At 40.1% G+C, this 22,890-nt stretch overlaps 1 protein-coding gene across 3 annotated transcripts in view; it reads left to right on the forward strand.

Moving 5' to 3' along the window:
• LOC118793160 (lysine-specific demethylase 4C-like) overlaps positions 1–22,890 on the forward strand; it is a 123,097-nt gene that overhangs the window by 81,397 nt on the left and 18,810 nt on the right. For all 3 annotated transcript variants that reach the window (XM_036551197.1, XM_036551198.1, XM_036551199.1), the window contains 4 exons: positions 1,068–1,144; positions 4,251–4,306; positions 5,347–5,455; positions 22,151–22,339. In XM_036551197.1, the coding sequence (XP_036407090.1) occupies positions 1,068–1,144; positions 4,251–4,306; positions 5,347–5,455; positions 22,151–22,339 (431 nt within the window). The remainder of the gene's footprint in view (positions 1–1,067; positions 1,145–4,250; positions 4,307–5,346; positions 5,456–22,150; positions 22,340–22,890) is intronic.

Here is a 22,890-nt window from a genome sequence, read left to right on the forward strand (position 1 = left end):
TTTCCTCCGTTAGCAACAGATTTCCCAAAATATACACAGTTCCATCTTTTCAACCACTTGAATGCTTGCCAGTTCTGAACCATATTGCTCAGATTAATTTTTCATCCCACTTTGTCAGTTACTGTTACAGATAATGGTTTCTAGAAGGCATAAGCATATCCTTTAATTACCGTTTCTATGGTGAAAGTGTTTTGCATTTTGTTGATATCTGACATTAGTTCATACATACTTCATGGGAATTAAGTGCTGTTGTGGTCCAATGTTTGTTTGTTTTTTCCACAATATTCTGTTAGATGTCATGCATAGTAAATTTTGTATGAGTCATTAAGTTCATATAACTGGATGCAGAATGGTTTATTAACTGCGGAATACATTATTGTGGTGTGTAGACGTTTCATTTGGCAGTAACCAGATATACAGACAATTGCTAGAGTTTATTAAATGACTACTGATAAACAGAGCTTTCCTGCAATTTTCACACAGTATTGATAATGTGCTTAGTGCAGATTGACAAAGTATTGGTCTAGAAACTTGGAATGATACTTCAGGTTAAGATTTAATTATGTTTCTATGTAAATTAATTTACATATACTGAAATTAGGAAAGGATCCTGAAATGCTGGAAAAATCTATTACAAATGCGTGCCGTTTGAAGGCCTTACAATTTATTTATAATTTAATTGTGACACACTACTATTCCTATATTCCTTCACAGTTATAGCGATCATTGAGTACAGTGTTATTTATTTGATCTTGGTGGAAATATTCAGAAAGAGCTTTTGGAATAATGTAACTGTTCTTAGGGGAAATATAAAGGAGAAACAGGTTGATTCCAGAGATGTGGTCCTATCATTATTTGTTGATTTTGTGGGGGACCAGAATTTTAAAGACATATATCAGAGTATATGTACAATGGCTGTGGACTCATTCATTATTCTGCCAAACCAATTCTACCATTCAGCAAAACAACTTTATGACCTTAATTTAGAATGCACCTGGTAAGTAAACATCAAGGAAAGTAAGTGAATTCTGTATGTCCTGATTGTTTCTTTTGTTTGACATCTGTAGGTTGTTACGGTGTCTCTGTACAGGATGTCCATGGCAACTGGTCATGCGACCGCTGTGTGAGCGGTGACCTGACATCTGTAAGTCCAGTTTTCCTTTGTTTGATGGTATGGAAAGGAGGTCTGAAAACCTGACCTATAATCATCCTGTCTGAGAATTGCTCAATGCAGTCCTTCTAAACGTACTTTTAAGAATAAAAAAAGTCTTAACTCAGAGTAGGCTGAGGTGAAATGAGACTTCCCACTCCTGCACTCAGCTCACTAGATATATATGTGGAAAACGTGAAACACCCTTTTCCAACTGCCCAATTACTGTCTCCAAAGCACCATGCCCTATAGATAACATCATTCATGTGTGAAATATTTTGTTTATGGGTTTCGTACTCTGCCATGTATTGCTGTAAATTATGAAATGCAACGTAAATGTTTGATTAGTAGCTAGGTGTTGTACTTGAGCTGTGTGCCTGCAAGTGTTCACTTTTAAGCTTAAAGAGTTTTGATAAATAGCATTTACTTTTACTTTTAGCAGTGAGAGTTGGATCAAATTGGCATCACACTGAGAATTTCTGAGCAGTTGAGGACCTATTTCTTGTTCTGAGAGGCTTGATGAGTATGGGCCCTGATTTTGACAAGCCCCAATCCAGCCAGTCTAATGCGTTATCTATACCTTACTCAGTAACAAAGACTTTAGACTAAGAAGCCATATAAAGCAAGCACCTAAATAATTCAAAGACCTTAGGGGACATTGCCAAATGGCACAAATGACTTGCTTGATTAAAGACTGAATGACATGGGTTTGGAGATGGATAGTTGAGAATGTCAAACTGCAATAAACGTTGGATCAGATGCTCTCAAACTCTATTGTAGAGGATCCGGTAGGGCATGCCCCAGAGAGCTGACGTCAAGGGACAAAGCAAATCAGATGCCCGGAAACATGTACTATTCATAAGACTGAATTGTCAGTTTCAGATCGACCTTTGAGTGCCTCCATAAGGAATCACTCTACAAATGCCATTAGAAATGACATGTGGATGACACAATGACACTTAGACCGTATACCTGTGTCTGGATTGTAGAGTGTTTCTTTTTTTCTGAAAACTCCAAGCACTTTCAAGCCAAACTCTATAGTAGTTTCATTATTGGAATAAACAGATTTTAAATGTGATATCAAACACTTCCATTTATATTGAAAAATCCTGTCTAGAATAAAATGTTCATTATGGTCATCATTACGGTCGTCATATAAACTACTTATGTGTATGCTCTGTCCTTTTCGAACCACAAGTAGTTAATTTCCTGTTGAATTCATCATTGAAAAAACAAGGTTGCTGATGGAATGAAACCGGTTACACCTGACTTCCCAGGGAAAAAAAAAATGTAATTTTATTCATGTACGTAAATTAGAGATACAACAAGCAAAGTGCCTTCAGGCGGTATTAACAATTAGAAAAAAACCTGAATAAAATCATGAATTACTTTTTTTTTATTCAAATGAAGTGAGCTGTTATTCAGAAGATGTAGAGATCATGTCTTAGATATTTCATGGAGGCAGGGGGCACATATTAATATGCATCAGACTTTTTTTTTTTTACTAGCAAAATATTTCAAATTAAAATGCTGTGTTATTATTTTATTGCTTTGTTTCGATTGTACTTTTTAATTAGCTTTGACTAGTGCCTGAGGCAGGGTCTTGTCTTGTTTGAAATCCCTTGTAGTCTGTCAGGACTGAGACATAGACACAGTGGAGGGACCCTTCTAAGAACCACTCAGAAGAAGAAGAAAGAAAAGAAAAAAAGAAACATAGCATGCTGAATCTTTTTGTCCATTGGGTGGTGATGTGTCATACAGTGTTAAAATGTTACAATTAAAACATTCCCTGCCTCCACAAACTCATCTAGCTGTGTTTGAAGCACAGCGCTTCACTGGTGGACTAACATAGGCTGACCAAGGGCTGGTTATAATCAATGAGAGAAATATTAATGATGTTCAGCTTACCAATTTAAAGATCGATACTTGCAGTCTGCTTCCATTAAAAATACAGTGCATCCGTCCAACAACAGAAAAGCACAATAATTATGTTAAAGTCGGGGAGCAATATGAAATAGCCGGACTTTTTAGATCCTTCTTTATGAGTGGGTTCTCTGGGCATGGCTTTTCTTCATTGTGCTTTTAATTCTGTCCCATTATGATTCTCAAAGAGTAATAAAGATATCTGAAAAGCCTTGGGGTGGTTACATGGCAACATGTACAATGGAAGAAATTACAGTGCTGTAAAACGTGATACCAAAAGCAATAACTACCTCTGTTCTTGGACAATGAATGAATAGCCTTTAGAAAATTTCAAAATGAATTGTTCACCAAAAAAGAAAGCATCATTTTTTTATGTACTTTATATAATGTGCACGTTATTAGTTGCACCGAAAATGCAGTAGAGGCATTCTACACATCTTGATATTTCAGATCGGACATCTTTTATAGCCATGTGTAATTCAAAAACATGTTACCGTAAGCACATCATATGTCACATTCAAATCAGTAACCCTTAAATGGCTGCTTTTAGCCAAGGTAGTTTATGTAAATGTATATTTGCAAATTTCCTTACCAAGAGAATTTGTCTCATTGGTCTCCTAAGCACAGTTCTCAAGCTTGGCCTTGAATAAACTGCCAGTGCTGACTTAAGCAGTCTGTTTGTGTGTTGTTTTATCTTCACACACTCTCCAGGACTCCACTGCCACACATTAAAACTGTACCATAGGACAGGGAAATTGTCTCTAGGAATAGGCCAATTTTCAGAGGGATTAGTTCAATATGGCATGGGATTTCCACTAGTCCTGCACATTATGCTGGAAGGGTTTGTCCAGAATAAAGTCCTTCTTTCACGTGTGAAATGGTATGAAGCCATCTCTAGTATCCCTGCCTGACACCACTGAGACTGAATCCAAACAAATGACCAGGAGGAGGCTTTAAGACAGGTTTATATTGGCATCTGTTTAATGGCCGTTGGGTGCCTGCATTAACACCAGGCGGTCTGCTGAGAGTAATCCGCGAGCGCTCCCCGCGACAGCGCAGTGATTTGTTGCGAAACAAACGCACAGCCGGTGACACTCCAATAATGGGCAAGTGTTTTACTCAAATAAATTGCAGTATGAGTAGCTTGATGTGACCTGTTCGTTTCATTTTTATTCAGGAGTGCTGTCTGTGCAACCTGAGGGGCGGAGCGCTGAAGCGAACCACTGACAACAAGTAAGGATCCATCCGGATGATGAATTAATGGAGAAAAATGGAACACCCTAGAAGCGTTCCTAGTGCCTGAACGGTGCTGAATGGCTGCCACTCCTTGCTTGCTTACCAAATAAGTGGACAAATTTAAACTTCTGAAAATGAATTATCGCCCTAATCTTTCAGAGGGTGGATTTTAATCTATGGCTCATCTGCTATAATTTTGTTGTCTTCCCTTTTTTTATGAACCATAACAAAGCTTGGAATGTAATCTTCAGAGATCTGCCTAAAATACTCTGTAGACTGTTTTTGCTGCTCTCCTCCATATGTTGCTATTGCTGTCTATTCAGTTTTTGAGGTACCCACAGGAAACTGAATGGCCCATTCTGAGGTCCAGGCATCTGCTGTTTCTGATACACTGGCAGGGAAGATGCGGTATTCACAGGGTGGCATCTGAACATACAGAGATACACTTCTGTTGTAAAGCACCATCTCGCCATTGTTTCATCATCACTTTGTTCTCCTGGAACTAGGAATGAGAGCACGAGTCAACTACTGTCTGTATAATCATGAGGGCAACCACAGGATTTTACTGCTGTCTCTTTTTACATTACAACCCTGTGTCTCTAGTGGGTGTGCATATACAATGCATAATTATTATTAATATTATTATTAGTTTATGATAATAATTAGTAATGCTACCTTGGATAATACTCTTATCCAAGGTTTTACACGTTACCAATCAATGGATATTTTCTACTGAATGTGCAACAGTAGTTGCTCACATGGGATTCAAACCTGAAACTATTCCATGTAAAGTATGTTTTCATGCTTTAAAGCAACAGAGTCATCCTCTGCCTGGTAAGCTTCCTTCGGAAATGTGGGTTAAATCTCTTTCATATGTTATAATCAACATGCTTGTCTTTGCGTTGACACCTCAGACACAGAGACTAGGGCAGCTCTTAGGCTGTTCATTTATCTGTCATCCGTTATCTGTAGGAAGAACATTTCTTGCGGTGGCCTCAGAATGGTATACATCAATAATCACACTAATTGTTCTGCAGATGGGCCCACGTTATGTGTGCCGTGGCTCTCCCAGAGGTGAGGTTCAGCAACGTAACAGAGCGGAACCCCATTGACATCAGCAGAGTGCCTCTGCAGAGGCACAAACTGGTGAGTTAAATGCATGTTCCCCTCACCCCTTTACAGATGTCGCACAAAAATTACCATCATCTCTGCAGGAAAAAAAAAGCCAAGCTATTTAATTAAATAATTACAATGATAATTAACAGTCTGTGAAATGAACAAGTTAGAGGGTATGTGGAACAGTGCTATAATTAAGCTGCTGTCTGGGCTAAGACCAATGTAGATGATGAGTGAGCAGTTTTAAAGATATCGAATTGAAGCCCCATCATTATCCACAACAAACACACAAGTAATGTGTCAGAATTTAGTAGCAGAAAGGACAGCATTTAGTAAGGCAGGACGCTGGGAAATGTGGCTGTGCATAGCGCTGCCAGTGATGTCCCTATTTCATGTCCTTATAAGGCAAAGAAGGAGCTTTGAATTAAATAAAGCGACAAGAAAGAGTACGGATATGATTAGTTGACGATTTATGAAGTTTTTCATAAAATTTTAATGCGAGCATTTTCTTTTCAATTTTCACCAAGCCTATATTTTCTGAGTCCAAAGACATATTTATTTGACATATGTGTCCATATTGAAGATGCATTTAGGAAAATAGTGGTTGTTATTTCTATTATGGTGTGGATATCTTCCAAAACAGTGCAATACTGTTGGGGCTTTGTGCCTCTTGAGCGCATATAGCTTTCCTCATTGACACAAAGCCGTTCCTGGAGCTGGAATAAATTTGAAGCGATAAGTGTGTGTGGTTTCAAAAGCTGGATTGTGAATGTGAAGTATTATGTGCATTAGCATACATGGTAATGTAATGATCTAGAAATTCACATTCATGCACAAAGTCAAATTGACAGGGAAATATGTTAACGATACCTCAGAGGTCAAACAAAGTTTACCTTATAAAATTACAGCGCTGGCACTGTTTTCTCATGCTGGTTTTTTTTCTACTTCTGGAAATCTTTCATCCGTTTTACTTTAAAATAAATAAGCATAATAATAAAAACAGTTTTATCAGCTTAGGTACAGTAGCTATGCTGGCAAGCCTGTTGTTGAGGTATGCATACTGCATTATTCCGCGCTATCACTGCTATATTTAATGTAAATGAGTGAGGCTGTTGTTAACTAACGGCAATGACTGTTGCTAAGCTGATTTTAAACTGCAGTTTTAGCTCAAGAACGCAGTTAATTTGTGTCAGATACATAAGTAAATAATAAACTTTGGTTTCATACTTTTTTTTGTCTGTGTGTTTTGCAAAGGTAGTTTACACTAGTCCATTTTTCCACTGAAAGGGTTACTGCAGTGCAAGTTACACACATCCCGCAGCAGTGCATCCTGTCTGAATCACATCAGCTCACTGGTTATGTTTGATTCTTTCCAGCGTGGTATTTTCAGTGTCTAATCGAACAGCTTGCCATTGAAGCCATTGAACAATGCAGGCCTCTGTGGTCAGCAGCATGGGCAGAGTGCTTCACAGCATTAGGGGTGAAACGTCCCCCAAGCAGCCCGCGGCCCTCTGTTTCTCCTTTATGTGCCCCTATTCAGCGGGACGAGCGAGTCCGTGCATAGCTGCTGGGGCTCACTCTGTGTGTTCCTTTTAAGGCACGCCTCAGTGCTACGTCAAGAATGTGCGAAGCTGCCCTTCGCGTTCCCTGCGCTTAGTGTGGGCTATTGCTGTAGTGTTTGGAACATGTTTTCACGGCGCCTGTGACCCCGACCAAGCTGAACACAGCTGTTCACAGCTCGCCTTCCTATTGATAATGCCTTTGTCACATACTGTCCTCATGGGGAATCCTGGCCCTATCCTGTCAGTCTGCACTGTGCTGGTTCAGGCAGACGTGTGCTCACTGTTGTGTGGGAATATGAGGCAGTAGCAGCAGTCGGTGAATAACAATGCTCTTCAGTGGTCATTGATATACTGATGTCGCTCTAGGAAGGGACTGTATTGCGGAAAAGACGGTGACCACGGGAAGTTGAATTGTCCTCTCTACCCAGGTGATCGTGAGCTTAATCCGTATCTCAACACCCCTAATTCAGCTGCATAGACTTCATTTTGCCTTTTCTTGGGCCCTCTCAGTGGCATCTAAAGGGGAGGGGAGGCCTGTTCCTTTGCTGCTAACCTGATTACGGCACCACGCTGCGATGGAGAGTGGAGGAGAGTGATGTGCTGCGGGCCTTGTGGGAACTTATTATGACTGCAGAAAACGCCTGTGCATATTTATTGCTATCAAGACGCCATGTAATGTTGCAATTAACAGCATAGAGAGGAGCTGGAGTGCATATTTATCAAAGTGCCATGTGCTTTATTGACGGGTGGGCCTTAATGAAACACAAATAAATTCAAGGCAGAATGTGGACTATTAGTCTGGAAAAGCTCCAGGCTGCACTTGCACAAATCGAGTGTGCCACAGGATCCGTGGTGCAAAAGGAATTTGTAACACTGAAAGGGTCTGGTGTTTTTTGAGCAACAAACAGTAGGATGATGGCTAGTTTTAGTTTTAGATAGTAGTTTTTTCTCCATTTTATTATGTAAAAAGGGAGCAGAATGCTGTATACAGTACAGTGCCCTGTGTGTTTGAGGGAGTGAGTGTATGTGTTTACTCATGGGAGATAATGTTCACGTTTATTGACACTTCACTTTTTTTAATTTTTTGCATTACATTATTATCATTATTTTTTTCTTCTTTTTCTACTTCTTTTTATTATTATCATTATTATTTAAGAGAGTCTATATCAGCTTCTGCTCAGCATCTGACTATCAATGATTTTTTTTTTTTTTGCATTATGGTAATATTTAAACACATTTTCAAGGAGCAAACCAGAAGCCCTTTGTATCTGAGTTGTCTCTGACGGGACGTGTGTGGAGGTTTAGATCTGTCTTGCTCAGCCTGGAGGCCTGATGTGTATAGAATGTGCTTGCCAAGCCTGATCAGTAGGGCAGCAATATTGCATTCAGAACCCCTACCAGTCACATCCCTCAGGGGGACCAGAGAAACAAATACAACCAGCTTCACTGAAGCCACAAACTACTCTTGTGTTAAAGGTCTCAATTTCTGTAATGTTATAAACAAGCCTACAGTGAGAGGCAATGATTCATGTTAGAAAACTGATTGCTTATCCGGTTTGCAGTCATGTCAAGTTGTCTTTGTGTTCTGTGTGATTGAACGAGTGAATGAATATGACTATACATTAAATGCAGTCATTTGGCCTGAAATAAGTGGAAATTTAGCTCAGTGTGAGCTTGCATCAATCTAAAATGTAGTTTCATGGAGAGACGATTTAGGTTTTACACATAACCAATATTGTGTGTGCTTCACTACATAAATATATATATATATATATATATAATAAAATGCGAACAAAATGCTACACTTGTACGTAGTTTATAAATTCTGATGTTCCCAAGCCCTAAAAAGATATAGGAAAGAGAGTAAGTAATCATTTTCAATTTCCAGTAGGTTTAGTTTTAGTATATAGAGTAGCAAATGTTCTGCCAGAAAAGGACTTGAATTCCTTTCACTCATTTTGGACAGAGGAATGATATGCAATTTAAGGGACCATTTGCTCTTCTTTGTGGCATGGATATTGGTCATGGGTATTGGTTACATCTCCTCCCTGTTTTTCTGCATTGTCAGCTCAAAACTGAAAAGGTCTTCCATTCTCTTTTTTTCTTTCCCTCAAACCAAATGAAGTCCGGAAATGAGGTTTCAGAACAGCAGTGAAGCCAATAGGCTCCCGCTGGCCAGTAATTTGTATTTGACAACTGAGGCAAGTAGGCACAAGTGCGCTTTATGTATGCGGGGCGCTGTTGTTTAAAAGGGGTCCCCTAACTGGATGAGGGCACAAACGCCGGCCATTCGAAGGGGCTGACTGTGGCTAGAACGTTCCGCTTACATGCCTTCCGTGGCGAGAAAAAGCGGGGAAGAAAAACAAAAGGAGAACAGAAGAAAGACGAGGCGAGGGACCGGGAGAAGACGGTGTAGAGGAGAGCAAGAGAGAGAGAGAGAGAGGAATCACCTAAGGGGAAATATTAGCAAGCTTCAGAGGCCCAATTTGTTGGTCTGAAAGGTACATCAATTTTTGAAAGCGAATGCCTTTCCAGCCGGGCGTTTCAGCCGAGCCCGGGACGGCGATGAAGCCGATCGGAGCATTGTACCGGGGGGAGAAAATCGGAATGACAGCTGTTCTGATTCCATCTGGGGGTTTTAACAGATAAACCTCTGCAGTGGAATGGGAGTAATCGATTAGATCTCACTTGCTCTGGGTTCAGCTGAATATTTCAATCAAACGGTGGTGAGGAAAAAGAGTTTAGTATTGGATGGCAGAGGATTTCATGGTGAAGTCATTTTAAGGTTCATCCCCCCACACATGCATATATACTCACACACTCACACCCTCTCTTTGTCTCACTCTTTCTCTCTCTCTCTCTCTCTCTCTCTCTCTCTCTCTCACAGACACACACACACACACACACACACACACATACACACACAGGCATGTGCACTGTCTGAGCCTTTGATATTCCCGTGGATACCAGCTCCACCAATCGCATTACAACCTTAATTTCTTTTCTCTTTTCATTGTCCTTGTACTTTTTGTGCTTCACAAAGCCTCTAAATTTGGAAAATGTACTTCAGCTGAAATGAAGAATAGTTTTTTTCCTTTGTTTTTGCTTTTATGAAGTGAATATTTGTAAGTCTCAGGGATGTTAGAGCTCTCGTCAGATCACATATCATAGCAGTAGTATTAAAAGTATTATTTTGTCAGCATTATTTGATGCTGGGAATTTTGCTGAATTATTAATGAATTCTTCTGATGTGGTCAGAACTGGATGGCTATGTTATTGGTAAGGGATTGAAGAATTCTCACATTGGCAGTATATCAAAAAAAAACATGCACATGGAGTGTGGTTAGAGGCCTTAGCTTGAGAAGAAGGGAGGATTGCACATTTTTCTTTCAGGCAGAGATATAGAGCCAACAGTCTCTCGTTTACTTCATTTTTTTTTAATTAATTCGTTTATTTTTGCACAGTTTACCAGCTTGGGTGACATCCTTAATCAGGGAGATTTGCATATATTACATCTCATATACATGTTAATCATTTATACAGCTAGATATTTTACTGAAGCAATGCAGGTAATGTGCAAGCATCTTACACAAGGATGCAATAGCAGTATGTCACCTGGGAATTTAACCTGCTATCTTCTGGTTGCAATCCCAGTTCCTTTAAACCTGTCACTGCTGTCCTGTATCACCACCATCACTTTCCCAAGATGTCCGCATGTTTTTTTATAGTTGTTTTGAGTGGGAAAAAAACGAGACAGCGATGATAAAACGTTGGATTAATGGCTTAGAGCAAATCCACTCCCTGGCCGCTGATTGTGGCGGAGCAGTATCTGGCCACAGCCCTTCCCTTTGCTTGGACGAGGCAAAGTGGCAAAAGTTACAAGCAACAGCACAATGGGAGCAATATTGCAATCCTGTGGGGGATTATGTCAGAAATTTTTCATTTCTGTTTAGTTAAGCCGTGGCTCGCCATGCATGCAGGATTTGAAAATGAAGCGAGACCGCGTCCCTGGGGATGGAGACAGCACGGGCCAGGGTGAGGAGCCGGGAGAGAGCCACGTGCCACTGCACCACATTGTCCTCACAGGAGCTCAACACATTCATAATTTAGAGGAGAGTGTTCTTAACGCATGACTTCGGGGTGAAAATAAAGCCCATGAATGCTCGCAGCCCTCTTTGCAAAGCTGTGAGGGGAAGGCAGATAACTGTCAGATATCTGTTGCGAGGCAGCCGCAGCCAGTGTTTAACCCTTTCACTTCCGGTCCAGTGAACTTACGCCCATTAGTTGCTACAGGAATTGGCATTTGAAATGAAAAACTCTGCCATGATTTTCCATTCAAGTAAGGTGATTTAGAGAAACTTTTACAGATTTGTCTATAAATAATGTGTGGTATACTCAAGTGTTATTTGAGATTATATAGTATTTTACATTGGCCATATTGAAAAGAGTTAAATATTTTTATGAATAAATCATTTACCAAATCCATATACATATTTCCATTCGGGCTTCATGTGTGTGCCTTTCTGAGATATAGATGTATAGCAAGTAAATCTGGAGGTGCTGACTTTTTGTCAGATGACTTATATGAAGTTTTCTCGTTAGATTTTCACACTTTTTATCTCTTCGTATGCAATCAGTGGAAAGCAGACTGCCTCTGCTTCTTGTAATATGCCATTGTGATAAATGCCTGCCATGGAATGCACAGAGTTACAGGTTAGTGAGACATCTATTTATTTTCCAAAAGCACTAATTTAAATTGCAGGGATGCACACTGAAGCATTGGTTATGAAACGGGGTTTAGACATAAATCTCATATATAAATAAATGACAATGTAAAATAATTGTCTGTTTCTTCACACCAGCCTAAAGACACAGATATTAATTTCACATTTCACAGAACGCTGACTTTTTCTAAAAGTATTCAATCCAGCGCCGACAGGCCCAGAGACATCTTCCCTCACCTCAGGTGGTCAGGGGAATATTTGTAGGGGAACAAACACTGCAGTTCATTAGAGGGAACAGTCAATAAACAGCCCTCCAGCGCTATCGCTTTTTAGCGTCAGGATCGTACATCTCATATATCACTGCAGCTCTGTCTCGGGCCTTTTTTTTTTGCTGGTTCTAGTGTAGGTTTGTTGTTTTCCATCGATCCGGCTGTGTCTGCTTTTAGACGGCTGACGGTGAGGTGTGCTGTTGATTACGCAACAGCATTGTGTCCATTGAAGACGGTGTGACAGACGTGTTCATCCACTGGATGCACTGTGCTGCACGAAAGAGAGACCAGCAGAGAGGAGGCTGCGCTCGTTTCTGTAGTTAAATATCCTTCGGGATCAAATGGCACGAACGTCAATTTTCCTGTCTTGCAAAACACTGTTAGCCTTATTTGGACAGTGTTAGTGCAATGTTCAAACGCAGCAGCTAGCACTGTTGTCAGGGCATGTCCGAATCAGTTTTGGTATTTTTCCCCACTGATAGGCAAGCAGTCAGTTGGCTGGGAATGACTCTTAAATGAGTGGAAAGTGTGATAGTGAGATGTCAATCATGACGCCTGCCACATTACCTTTAAATGAGCGCAATGAGAAATGATGCAGATTTAAAACTAGAATGCGGGGATACCCCGGCATATGAAATTATTAATTACGCAACAGCCCAAAACAAATGGTCACACCCCTGTCCCATCCACACTCCAAAATACTGCTATGCGTTGACCATTGCATCATCTTTCCACACCCTCTAAATAGGGCCATGTGTAAAAAAAAAAATGCACTGTTCCATCATAGGATATTGTTTTTCCCACCCATGCAGATTGTAATAAGATACTATAAATACATTAATAGGAAATTGTATGGACTGGAACCACAATTGGAACGATTCTTAATGGTTCTTTTTTGGTGTAAAAATACAGTATGCGTTCTGAGCCCGTCTACAGAGGCATGGCTTGCTTTGTCAGCGGTGACAGAGGGACATCACTGCTATTCACATTGTGGCTGTCTGAAATATGTGACTCATTTTATAACAAATCTATGGATCTTTTTTTATTGATCAAATAAATTCTGTGGCCAACAAAAAAAAAAAGACAAGTTCGTAAGCAAAATTGGGAAAGTGCTCTGCTTTGACTCAAAGGCAGTAACTGAACCTGCGTGGAGAGGCTGTTCGCTCACTTGACTGCAGCCCAGGTGAGCTCTCTCTCTCCCACTTGCTTGCCCTGTCCTGGGAGGTCTGTGCGAGGGCTGATAATGAGCGTTCTGCTGCTGAGCGTTTGTGTGACAGCTGGCTGGGAAGAACAGAGCTTATTTCTTCAGCTCACATTGAAAGGTACACGGTGCAAGTGGCTTGCTAATAAATAGAAGACAAATCAGACCCTTCCTCTGTCTTCTTTTCCCCCCAATGCTACTGTACTTTTTGTGTTCTTTCTTTTGAATCCCCCAGCAAACGAAAGCTGAACAATGCACTCGTTTTCTACCATTCTACGCAAACACTGGTGGTTTGTATTGTTTAAGAACAATTGGAAAGCCCCTGGTTATTATTGGGTTTTATTACGTTCAGGATGTACCTATAGGCATTTTAAATTGGTTTCATTGGTGGTGAATGGTCAGACAAGTCTTGCAGTTTTTGCAGTTTTGCTCACCTTGAGCGTGCTGTAGCATGGGAAACAGTAGATTATCCAACAAGGCCACAAACAGGACAAAAAAGCATATCCATAATCCATAAATATGAATGCTGTTGTTTATTCAGGTCCTTTGTAAAAGCAACATGGTTTAACATTTTATCCTTAAGATGGACTGTTTCGGTCAAGGTTATTTTGGGGCAGTCAGTGTACTTACATTCCACTGTTACCATTAAGACTTCCCTTTTTCCCTTGTTTTTTGAAATTGGACATATAGATTAGATTAGATATTACAAAAGTTGGAAGTTTATTCTTTTTTAGTCTACCAGAATGGAATGTTGCCTACTTTCTTTCTATTTTTCCTGAATTAATTCTTCATGCTAGTACTCTGGGAACAATATATAAATAAATCTGTAAATTGATTTATACAAGATGCCAATTAATGTTGCTATGATGAATGTTGCATGCTGTTATACTATGGTCATGCATAACATCATAACATCACTGTTGCATGACCGCCAAATCAAAGGAGAAATAGGAAAACCTATTAAACTACAGTTAAACTACAAAAAAGTGTTGCCTTGTAGACATAAATCATGGAGTTAAAATGCATAAAATCATCTTGTCCTTTAAAATGTAGTTATTCTTTAGGACCCCTTTTTTATTTCTGATGTGCCGTGGAATTCTGTCTCACCTTTTAGAAATGGCAGTTTTTAAGATAATTTGAATCTATTTCTGTTTTACATCTCCTGCGACACTTTGGCCGCTTATCAGTTTTCAGTCATTAAGTGGCCTGGCACGACAATGGGCCTTTTTTGGCTGAGGCAGACAGTACTTATCAGGATAATATATGGCCAATGTATTAGGGTTCCAGGTCTGGCAGAACATGTAATAAGTCCTCATTTCTGCACCAGGCTTCTCAATCTGACTGGTGGCACACAACTCACGATGACCATAATGTGCTTCTCAGCAGAGGAAAGCCAGAGACAGGGATACCTTCTAAAATCCCTGTCAATAGGTGGCTTTTTACTTTGTTTGCATTAACAGTACACAGATAAATACACGTAGACACTGTGAGTTTATGAGTTTTTGTACAAGGTCTACAGAAACTCATCTTACATTTTTTCATATCAATGTCTGATATTATTCTGAATTACACTCTTCAGAATAATATTGACTTGAGGGGGAATATGGCAATTCATTTTGGCCTGTGATACAGGAATGTGCCTTTCCTTTAGCAGTGCACTGCAAACATACATATTCCCCACTGGCAACGTTTTCTGACTCAGTGAAAAGAACAGCTTTTGAAATCAGAAAGTAAACAACATGCACTTTCCCCATATTAATAATTAACGACATCAAGGTGAGCTTGATGACTTCATGTGATGTGCAAGAAACTGGTTTAATAAAAGATAAAAGCACTTTTTTTGTGTTTGTGTGTGTGTGTGTGTGTGTGTGCATGCATGCACGTGCATGGAGACAGTCCATGGAATCCAATATTTCTGAAACTTTGTGGACGATTTTACCTGTTAGATACAGTGATCATGGCTTCTCTTTGTTCTATAAAAATATTGCCAGTCGTCTTTTTGTATATAAACATACATTGATACCCCTGTATTGCATTGCTATGAAAGGCTTTTGTGGACAGCTCCCCGTGATTGGGATGAGCAGCAACAGTGCCGGAGACACACGCACTTTTACCATCCTCAGCACAGATGCTTCATCATTGGGAGCAGAGCGCGTGACACCCTTTGAACCTTCCCATAATCCCCCTTGGTGGGCATTAGGCTAGATGACGTATGGTATATGCGGCAAACGAAATGAGCATGAGATTTAGATGGTGTCAGTGTGTGGATTGAGCGCCTTGGATATTAACACAGTGATGTGTCAGGGCCAGTGGCAGGTATTACTGGGGGAGTGGTGAAGGCAATGTGTGTGCTCCATAATGAGGGACAGAGATCTTCCTGAAGGCAGAGGATTTCCACAGAGATAAAGCAAAGTTAATCCAAACTATCTGGTGTGTGTGTTTTTAATTGCCTTTTCTTCCCACGTACATCTGTCCTTCTCACACTCATCCTGCTTAAATATAGATCGCAATGACACGTTTAACCTATGGAAGGTTTTGTGTCTCGGCACACCATTGCGTTCCACACAGCGTATCTGCGGATTTCCTGCCAGGGGTTCTTCACATGTTCATCTCCTGAAGCTTTACTGATGATTGCTGCTAAGGTCCTCATTTCACGAGAACAACGCTCTGCTGTGCTGAAATCAGGAATTCCTGTTTAGATCCATCATTCGCAAATTTGCGGGGAAATTGCACTGCCATGTTGTGTTGAGCTGCATTTTGAGATGGTACTCATGACACCGCAACACATTCACTGCCTCGCCATGCAAGGTGTTTCCACCAGACCGCGAATAATGCGAACGGATGGGGCCCAAAACTGTGCTCCAGCTCATTTTGTGAACCGTTTCACCACATCACTCATCATTGTTCCTCACATTCGCTGAGAGTCGCTTCATATCACGAGTCAGTCTCAGACACCGCAGCCCCGGCATAAATACAGACGTTAACGCGAGATACATAACAGCAAACTGTGCCCTCTTCTCTCTTTTCCTCTCCCTTTCTCTCCATTGTTCGCCTTTGCTTTCTGTCTTTCTTTTCCTTACACAGGCGCAAGTTAGCGGTGGCAGCTCGTAGCCTGATTTCCATAATGACGAACAGTGTTCTGTCAGGTCTCGTGAGTTGGCCTAGTGACATATTTCCACTGTGAAAGTTTTAACTTTCCATTTCAATAAATGGAAATGCGGGTGATGGCGGAGGCTTGTCACCATCCCCCCCTGATGGAGGATAATGAGCATCACCCCTGGATGCGTGCTCTGATCTCCATCTAATGCGGCTCTCCTTATTGAGCCGCCCAACAAGGCCACCGCTTTGTCACGTCGCTTGTGATCTCATCTTGTCTGCTAATGATTTAAGAGCTTCCCGTCCGCGTGCCTGCAGTTTATTTCTCCTGTTTGCTTCCCCGAGCCGGGGGTACCATGCAAATGCGGAGCGGTTAATAGACTCCAGCTTCTTGCTCGCGAAATGCATTTCGAGTAATCATATTTCGATTCAGAAAAGAACACATAAATCTTGTAAAATCCCTAGTACACTGGTGATTGCAGAAAAAACATTGCAAATGGAAACCATGAACGTTACTTTCACCGATGCAGATTTGAGGACCAGGGTAGTGAACATCTGTGATAAAAAATGAGCTGCACTGTATGAGGATAGAGACCTATGGCCAGGACTGGGGACAGTATGATGCTCTTGATCATTCACTGTCAGCACTGTCATATTTAATCAAGCATTTCATTTAGCCAAATTTACATTTCTGTGTGTTACGGACAAATTCTGCAGAACTTTTAACTCCACGCCTTCTGCTTCAAAAAACATATGGACGTTTGGTTGAAGACATCACTTTGAAGATTATTTCAAATATAGTTTAATCATCAGGCTTTAGAGAATATTGTAACCTATGAGGTAAGATGTCTGTCTGAAGATGATGGCCAAGGGAACAAAATCAAAAAAGTCTACATAACAGTGACTTGAAACATTGGTACTAGTAGTTTTTATCATTCCCATCAAATTCTGAACATGTCAGCTTTGATCCTTTAACACTTCAGAACATTTTATTGTCTTTGATATTTTAGAATGTCAGAACACCCCATCAAGACTTGAGATTGAGCTGTGCTGGTATGAATACTAGCATCTTGGTCAGCAAACAAAAAGGCTTTTATTTATTGTAAGGCAATAATTTACCACAAAGGTGGCATTACCTGGTAATTTGGGAAATGCTCTTCTCCTGGTCCTATCTTATGCTTATGCTTGTAGCTCTATCTCTTACCTTGTATTTGTAGCACGTACTTTACTGTCCCAGTGATCGTATTCGATATATAACCTAAGATCAGATTAGCTCTGGCTCGCTACACCGACCTTGTGCTCAGCTTCAGCACTATCTGCATTGTATGACCTGTACACATCTTGCCCTTGTGCCTGTTTGCCCACTATTGTACGTCGCTTTGGATAAAAGTGTCTACTAAATGAATAAATGTAAATGTAAATGTATTTCAAGCTTTAACAATTGGCATCTTTGTGGTAAGTTACCACATGCATGTGAGGTAATGAGTCTACAGATAGAAAAAAAAAAATTGTTGTCAGGTCAGCAGTGTTAGAGCGTGTAAGAAAAAAATAAACTAGTGTTGCTGGGGAGAAGAAATCATATATATGACGCTTGAAGTCTCAGCTGAAGTCACGGCAGGACTTGTGTTTTAAGACACTGTCCCCTAAGCCAAAGTGCACTGGCACGGAAAACAGGAGTTGGCATTTTTTCGGGGACGCAGCTGAGTCAGGCCCTCTTTGTTTTCACTGCTGTTAATTTTATGGCTTTCTCTGAGCTAATTCCATGAACCTGAAGCCATGATGAGTATAAAACATTAATGATATGTGTAAAGACTGTAGCGTTGAGTCCTTACAGAGTAATCCTCCTTGTTTTAGATCAAGGGAGAGGCAGAAGGTGAGGAGCCGGAGCATTAAGGCACAAGATTTAGGCCAGCAACATAAATGACATAAAACCAGGATATCAGCCCAAAGAGCACACTCTAACTCAAGTGATGGTGCAAGAATGGCATGAAAAAGATCTAGAGGCCTCTCCAATCCACATTTGTCCTTCAGATTGTGCAGTCTGTGCTCTTATATACTGTATCAGCAGACCCATTCAAAACTGAAAGCCCTCCATCATGTTAACCCTCCATCTCCTTGATAGATGTGATACCCTGACTCGTGTTGTCCAGGCACTACAGAGATGGCACCCAGGCATTAAACAGAGCCAGTTTGTAGCCCTTAGCTTTATATCAGTAAGCTATATCAATAAGCATGCAGAATGTTACAGACTTTGTCTCAGTCCGATCTCCATTTGAGTCCAGCACTCTGCATTTTGAGATGCGCAGGCACTGAAGAGAATGTCATTTATAAACATGGCTCCCCAGTCCCCCTCAGAGTGAAGTTTCAGCATCTGGCCTGAAAGTACCATTGTTCCTCCAACAGTCTGTTCATAGCCGAAATCAGCAGCAGCCAGGGAGGACAAAAGTGCCCAGAGGGAAAACCTAATGTAGTGTTGGCCAAGTCACTGTATCCACCTGAACAAGGCACCGACTGCAAAATACAAAACATAGAACTCAGTGTGAAAGGAAAGGGTTATCCCTCTCCTTTTGAGCGTGGCAATAGATTTATAGTTTCATTTTCTCTGGCCTTCGGTGATGATTCATCCTCAAAAATGTGGAGATTGTTTAGGGGAAAAAAAACAATAAAAATTATACGTTTTTATATGCTGATGTCTAAATAGTAATAGGCACAGGTAAGGCGGGTTACTATAGTTTCCATCTGTGTCATGATCTGACTCATACACTATCCATAAAAATTGAGCAAAATGAACACCGTGTTTGTGTAGTGCAGTGTTGTGTGTAGTTGCAGGGAGCTGAGTGATTTAGAGTTGGGTGTTTTATCAGAAAGTTTTCTTCGCCTCAGGTAACTGGACCGTCTGTGTGTTGTGTCATTGCACATCTCGATGATTAATTATAGCAGCACACAACACAGGCTCCTGAAGTGCACGTTTATGAGGAAAGCAGAAAGCCCTCAGCCAAGGCACAAGTAAAAGACAGAGAACTATGGGACTAACGTTACCCTGATTTACAGGGCTCCTTTTATGGGAATACTTCTTTACTTTGGCACACTAATGCTTTACTGTAAATACCCCATTGCCACTTCAAGTGTGTCATTATTAATCAGGTGCATTTTTAAACCAGATATTAGCTGTTTCATTTTAATTGGTATTTTCTGATCAAAAACTGCTTTCCAAGGCTTTGTTTGTGATGTTGGTGATGGAATAAAGTTAAAGACCCCCAACTCCCATGCTGTGTCTAGATGCAAGATTGGGAAAATGGTATGACCCTTGCCATTTGACACAACATTTGCAATATCAATGTTTATTTTGACTCACAAACAATTCATTTTTGTGCATGAAGAAGATGAGTAGAGTATGTGTATTTCAGCATGTCATGTCAGGAGTGCTGTCAAATGGAGAACACCTCAGTCTGCAACCATCAATCAATGAAACAGTAGGGAGTACTCAGTTAGGGAGTATTCATCGTTTACTGACATAAAGACCAGCAAGGAGCTCAAGGCGACTGTTCCTGTTGGCTGCAGCTATGTGTTGTATTGACACTCAAGCAGGGATATGAACAAATGTGGCATTTCAGTAACATCATTTTAATGAAGTAATTGTAACTTCATGGTTCACGTCATTATAAAAAGACAGTTTAGTTTTTTATTCCTTGTCATTCTGACCATACGTGCAATTTCTGTTATATAAATGTGACGTGGCTGTAGTGGCCATGCAGCTGACAGTGGTTGACCTTCTTAGACGAATGACCGAGCTATGAATGCTGCCTCCTTTTTTACAATGTCATAAACATGCTTTATTTTTTAGAAAAAAATTGTAATGATTCATAATATGATAAATTGTGGCAATGAAAAGGCACCGTGGTCATTTTGCAGAGATGTCCATCAGCAGTACTCAACACCCTGCTGCATTTTTGAGGTCTGCTCTGCAGTGGACCTACAGGCCAGTGACACGACTGCTCCCGAGTCTGACACAGTCAATATGTAATAAATAGCAACTGCTTAACGATCATAGCAGACTTCAGCTTGTGCCTGTAAAGCTGTTTCCATAATAGACACCAATGGTATGATTTTCATAAAAATTGGGATAAAATTACTGGAATAGGTCTCCGCATCTGTGAAAACAAGATAAAAACAATCAAAATGAATACAGTAGTTGTAAGAATCCAAACAGATTTGTTAATTAACTGTACAATGAATATTTTATTATTACTATCTTTTTTTAACTCTTGGTTGTCTTTCATCCCATGTTTCTTTTTGTGAACACTTTTATGTGAATTACTTTTATCGAAAAAAAACATGGGTTTCTTTTCAGTTAAAAGATTATGGTGAATAAAATTCATGTGTAATGACACTTATTGTGTGTCTTTTGTCATAACTGATATATTGGGTTTTCTGCCACGTTTTATGTTTTTTTTTTTTTTCTTAAGAACAGTGCAATGGTCCTTCCTTCTTCAGCACACATAGCTACAGTTTTAGCTCATAAAACTGTACCATAAATACATATTCACATCTTTGTGAAAAGACGGCATGTTCTCCCACATTTCTCAGACCTGCGTTTTTGAGCAACCTAAGGGCCTCCTCCGGGATTATCCGTAGTATGGTTTTATTGGTGGAAAATGGGAAACTCTTGAGATGATATCATAGTCCGTGCGCTGGGATATAAAGTGCAGTGCCGCTCTGGGAAGAGCCTGAGATCAGTTTCACTCTGCACACATTCAGCAACCATATAATGGGATCTGATAGAAGTGTGCTCTGTATCCTCCCTCAGCTGAATATCCCCCGATGAAAGGGCTTTAGCCACTGTATACAGTATATTAAAGTCACAATAAATGAGGGATTCCTTTTTACCCATGAAACCTTTATATGCTGTCATTTTTGATGACAGCATGAGTTACGAGTTGTACATTCCCTGTTTAATGTAGAGATCTTATCGATATCACTTCATCATGGTAAATGAATTTCATGTTGCCCATCTTCCTAATGTTTCTAGCTCCATCGTTTCCAGAGTATATGAACACAGTGAAGAGAGGGCAACAGGGTAATTTTCCTTCCAGGCTATGACATTTGTAATTATTTATAAAGGAGGCACTGTTTGTGATATTTTTACAATAATTACTCAGTATTTTATTGTGATGTCAAGGTTATTTAACAATCAACTATGCATTTCTGATGCCAAAATATCTGCTGTTATTATTGTCTCTGCTGTTTTATAATGCTGGGTGATCCTTGATACTACACACAGAGTTAAATTTGTATTCAAGAAATATTCATTTGTTGTTTCTGCTGCTGATGTTGTTTTTTTTCTTTTTGGGTAGCATCTAACATGAACATATACTGTACCTGAATAGAGTAGAAAATTATAAATAGCAATAGCAATAACTGATATAATTTAACCTTGCTTTGAACTTCAGAACAGAGAATTTCCAGTGAAATTGGAGTCGTTTAGGGAATTTAAAATACCACATTTGTCAAACACGTTGACTTGATGTGCAATTACCTGTATCTGTAGAGAATAGCTGGAAAAAATGTTGTAAAGTAACACAGAGGAGAATCGTTTATTTTACTGCTAAAGTTGGAATGATGTAAATAATTTGGTTCCCCAGAGAAAAAAAAAACAGCAGTACTCAGAAACTTGCCAGCATCGATTAGTCATAATCAGCTGTTTCCACACAAAGGATAATGAACGGCAGAATCTCCTTATGTTATTTCTTCCTTCTGCGTTATTTTTTTCTCCCGCAACTAGCAATCTAATCCAATTAGTGAGAGATGTTACTGAATACATCCTCTAACAGAGCCAGGATTTGATTTGGAGTTTTTTTTTCTCCCTTTCTCAGAAATGTTTCTACTGTCACAAAAGAATGAAGAAGGTTTCGGGGGCGTGTATCCAGTGCTCGTGCGGCCGCTGCACAACCTCCTTCCATGTGACATGTGCACACGCCGCTGGTGTGTCCATGGAGCCAGATGACTGGCCGTATGTTGTGTTCATCACGTGTCACCGGCACCAGCAGCGGAGCTCGAATGCTGTAAGTCTGTACTCTGACAGTGTGTCAATGTTGATTGAACGCTTATCTTAAAGCTGCTATCGGCCGACTAGGAGAGTTCCGAAAAAGACCAGTTCATACGCCCGAGTTGGCTTTTTGTTTTGTTTTTCATTTGTAATCAATGGTATCCCTTCAACAGCATGTCTTTATCTCAGCTAACTTAATTCCTGGTGGGAAAAATAACTTTCCTTTCATATTGATGCAATCACGCCCAGCAACGGGAATCAAATTTAAGGTTATAATTTATTAGATTATGAACTACTTTGTTACTTTACTGTTTTCAACAGCACCACAAAAAGTAAAGAGACTTACATATATCTACAATTAAAATGGGCATTTCTCTCCAGCCAAAATCAAAAATACTTCTAGAAATGTTTGAACTTGGAAGGTAAATGGACAAATCTGTAACAAGCTGCCTGTCTCTGTAAAAATTACATTGTCTGCTTAAATGAAATGGAATAAGCTCCTCTTAAAAGCATAGCTTTCCTTTAGATGAGTGAAGGGCTTAACTTGCTGGAAGCAAAATGGCCCTC

The sequence above is a fragment of the Megalops cyprinoides genome, chromosome 18 (assembly GCF_013368585.1).
Source record: "Megalops cyprinoides isolate fMegCyp1 chromosome 18, fMegCyp1.pri, whole genome shotgun sequence".
Taxonomy (NCBI): domain Eukaryota; kingdom Metazoa; phylum Chordata; class Actinopteri; order Elopiformes; family Megalopidae; genus Megalops; species Megalops cyprinoides.